The 2,770-nt window shown below is 46.7% G+C and overlaps 1 protein-coding gene across 1 annotated transcript; it reads left to right on the forward strand.

Annotated features, from left to right (window-relative positions):
- The first annotated feature begins 1,026 nt into the window (after window positions 1–1,026).
- LOC123066623 (dirigent protein 22) lies at window positions 1,027–1,607 on the forward strand. The gene has a single exon (XM_044489671.1). The coding sequence runs from the start codon at window positions 1,061–1,063 to the stop codon at window positions 1,574–1,576; it is 516 nt and encodes a 171-aa protein (XP_044345606.1). The 5' UTR covers window positions 1,027–1,060; the 3' UTR covers window positions 1,577–1,607.
- The last annotated feature ends 1,163 nt before the right edge of the window (window positions 1,608–2,770 follow it).

Consider the following 2,770-nt stretch of genomic DNA (forward strand, 5'->3'; position numbering starts at 1 on the left):
AGCACTGCTACAAGCGTACGGTCTCTAGAGACACTACTGTATAGTACTAATTTTCTAAAGTGCTACAGGACATGAAACCACCACACCACCTGCTACAGGCCATTTTCACCTTGTCCTAGCTAGATCTAGAGCGTGGGAGGCTTTGTTCAACAAGGGAAAGACTGCAGAAGAGAGGAGCAAAAACACTCATTTTTTGGTGTCAGTCTTCAATCACCTAACATTCCTCTGCTCTTCCATCACCTCACATTCACTCACACAACCAAGGAGTGTATCATATCTATAGACGTCCATGACACAACCGATCTAGCAAGTACCAACTTTTCCTCACACGAACGATATGGACTTCACTGCAGCACTGCTACAAGCGTACGGGTCTCTAGAGAAACTACTGTATAGTACTCCCTCCGTAAAAAATATAAGACGTTTTAGATCACACTAAGTGATCTAAAACATCTTATATTTTTTTACGGAGGGGTACTAATTTTCTAAAGTGCTACAGGACATGAAACCACCACACCACCTGCTAGCTAGAAAAATACAGAAGTGAATCCTGTAACATCTTCAAGGGATGTCATGAAGCTACAGTAAAATGCATGTGTAAAACGAAGAAGCGATGTCAGGACTACTGTAGCAACCACTGTGCGGATTTACTGTAGCATGTACAAAAATAAATGAAAATAAATTTTATTGCACCATAATTTTGTTTGTATGTAATTTTTGTAAATGTATAGAGTAGATTTGTAATTTGCAAATTAATTATAATTATTTTAAGCTTAATCATATGGACGTGAAGGAGGGATGTCACGATTACTGTAGCTTACGTGACATCGCCAGGACGGTGGTTGGGCACTGTTGCAGATGAGCCGGTTTACCTACTGCGAAGCAACGAGCCGAACACATATATCTCTCGCTGAACTGTCAATGCGCCGCGTAATGTACGCATACCCGCTTTCGCGCCCAGCCGCAGCGCATAAATACTAGCGTATGCACACAGCACACATCACAGCCAAGCCCACAAAAGCATCACAACAGCAAAACACCGACTACAGAAGGGAAATCCATGGCCTCTGCCGCGCTCTTCGTCCTCCTCGCCCTGGCCACCATGAAGCCCCAGACCGCATCGTCCGAGAAGGAGACGCACCTCAAGGTGTACTGGCACGACGTGGTGAGCGGACCGGACCCATCATCAGTGCCCGTGGCACGCGCGGCCACGACCAACACCTCCAAGACAGCCTTCGGCGTCGTCATGGTCATGGACAACTCACTCACCGAGGGGCCCAGCATCAACTCATCCAGGCTCATGGGCCGCGCCCAGGGCACCTACATCGCCGCCGGCAAGGACCAGCTCGCGCTGCTCATGCTCATGAACTTCGTCTTCACCGCCGGCAAGTACAATGGCAGCAGCGTCGCCATTATGGGTCGCAACGCCGTGTTCACCGAGGTTCGTGAGATGGCTGTCGTCGGCGGTACCGGCGTTTTCAGGTGGGCTCGAGGGTACGCACAGGCCAGGACGCACACCTTGGACCTCAAGACCGGCGACGCCACCGTTGAGTACAATGTATTCATCATGCACTAGTCTCGGCCCTGCTCAAATTGTACCCAGAGTTAAATAGCATGAATAAGAATTGTATATGCTCTGGATGCTGTTTAACTTTGTTTAATTTCATATAATGGAGCTGCTTTGGGTGATCCGTTTTCCATAATTCGTGTGATGTCAATGACAATGAAATAAATGGTGTTGCTGTTTATGTGTTACAAATCGTTGTTCTTTTTTTAATCTTTTATTAGGCGGTGTGGATAGTTGATATCTCGACTTAGTCTTGATATTGTACCATTGTAGAGGCTAGATGTAATTCTTATTAAGATTTTATTACCTTAATATTAATATGTTACTACTGAAAAAGAAAATTAATTACATCATTGCTGTTGCCTTGATTCTCATCAAAATAGCCGGTGGGAGGCAAGAATGTCTGATGTAACAGTGCCAAGAAGGGATTGTAGTAAGTTGGAACCCACGTGGAACACTTCTTGTTGTTCATCGGATAGGAGAGTACCGAAGCAGAAGCGCGGATAGAAAACAATTGTCGGACTGTTCATACGCCGTGAATACGCCAGTTCGAATTAGTGTTGGTTTTCTCTAGTATACTAGATCAATGATGGTGCATGCCATCGTGTCCGTCCATTTTTACTATTAAAGGAGAGTTGATATGTTCACCTCACCACATTCTGCCCTCCGTTATTTTTCTTTATCTCCCTTCTCAACTCCTCTTTTGATTTTTGTTCTCCCACCCATCTCTCTGACATATGTAAAACTTGCTCTTTCTATCTCCGACGGCGTCTAGTTTTCTTTTGTGGTTTTTTCCTTACCAAATCAATCATCTCCTAGGTTCCCAACCATGTCTTCTCCCTCACCCCGCGATGGCTAGATCCACTCCCGCTCAAATACCTCCGGCATGGTACCACTTAGACGCCATCGTCGCCTTTCTCACACGATCCTGCCACCACCACCTTGCTCGTGCAGGTGGCGTCCACACCTTGCTCGTGCAGGTGGCGTCGACGGTCGAGGAGAGGAGGCATGACCATTGACATACATGGTCTGAAGAACCGCAGTGACAGACAATGCTCGAGGGTGGAGGTAGGCGCGGTGGCAGCACAACCGAGGTGTGGTGGAGGTTTCCAAGCTGGGCACATGCAATGGCTCAACCTATTGACAAGAAACTTCTGCCCCTTGACCCAATCTTCATCTACCCATCCACGATCATCCGAAATT

This window comes from Triticum aestivum, chromosome 3B, assembly GCF_018294505.1.
Source record: "Triticum aestivum cultivar Chinese Spring chromosome 3B, IWGSC CS RefSeq v2.1, whole genome shotgun sequence".
In the NCBI taxonomy this organism is placed as follows: Eukaryota; Viridiplantae; Streptophyta; class Magnoliopsida; order Poales; family Poaceae; genus Triticum; species Triticum aestivum.

What these genes read in the sequence shown, in the direction of transcription:
- LOC123066623 (XM_044489671.1), top strand. Translation starts at nt 1,061, where the DNA reads ATGGCCTCTGCCGCGCTCTTCGTCCTCCTCGCCCTGGCCACCATGAAG.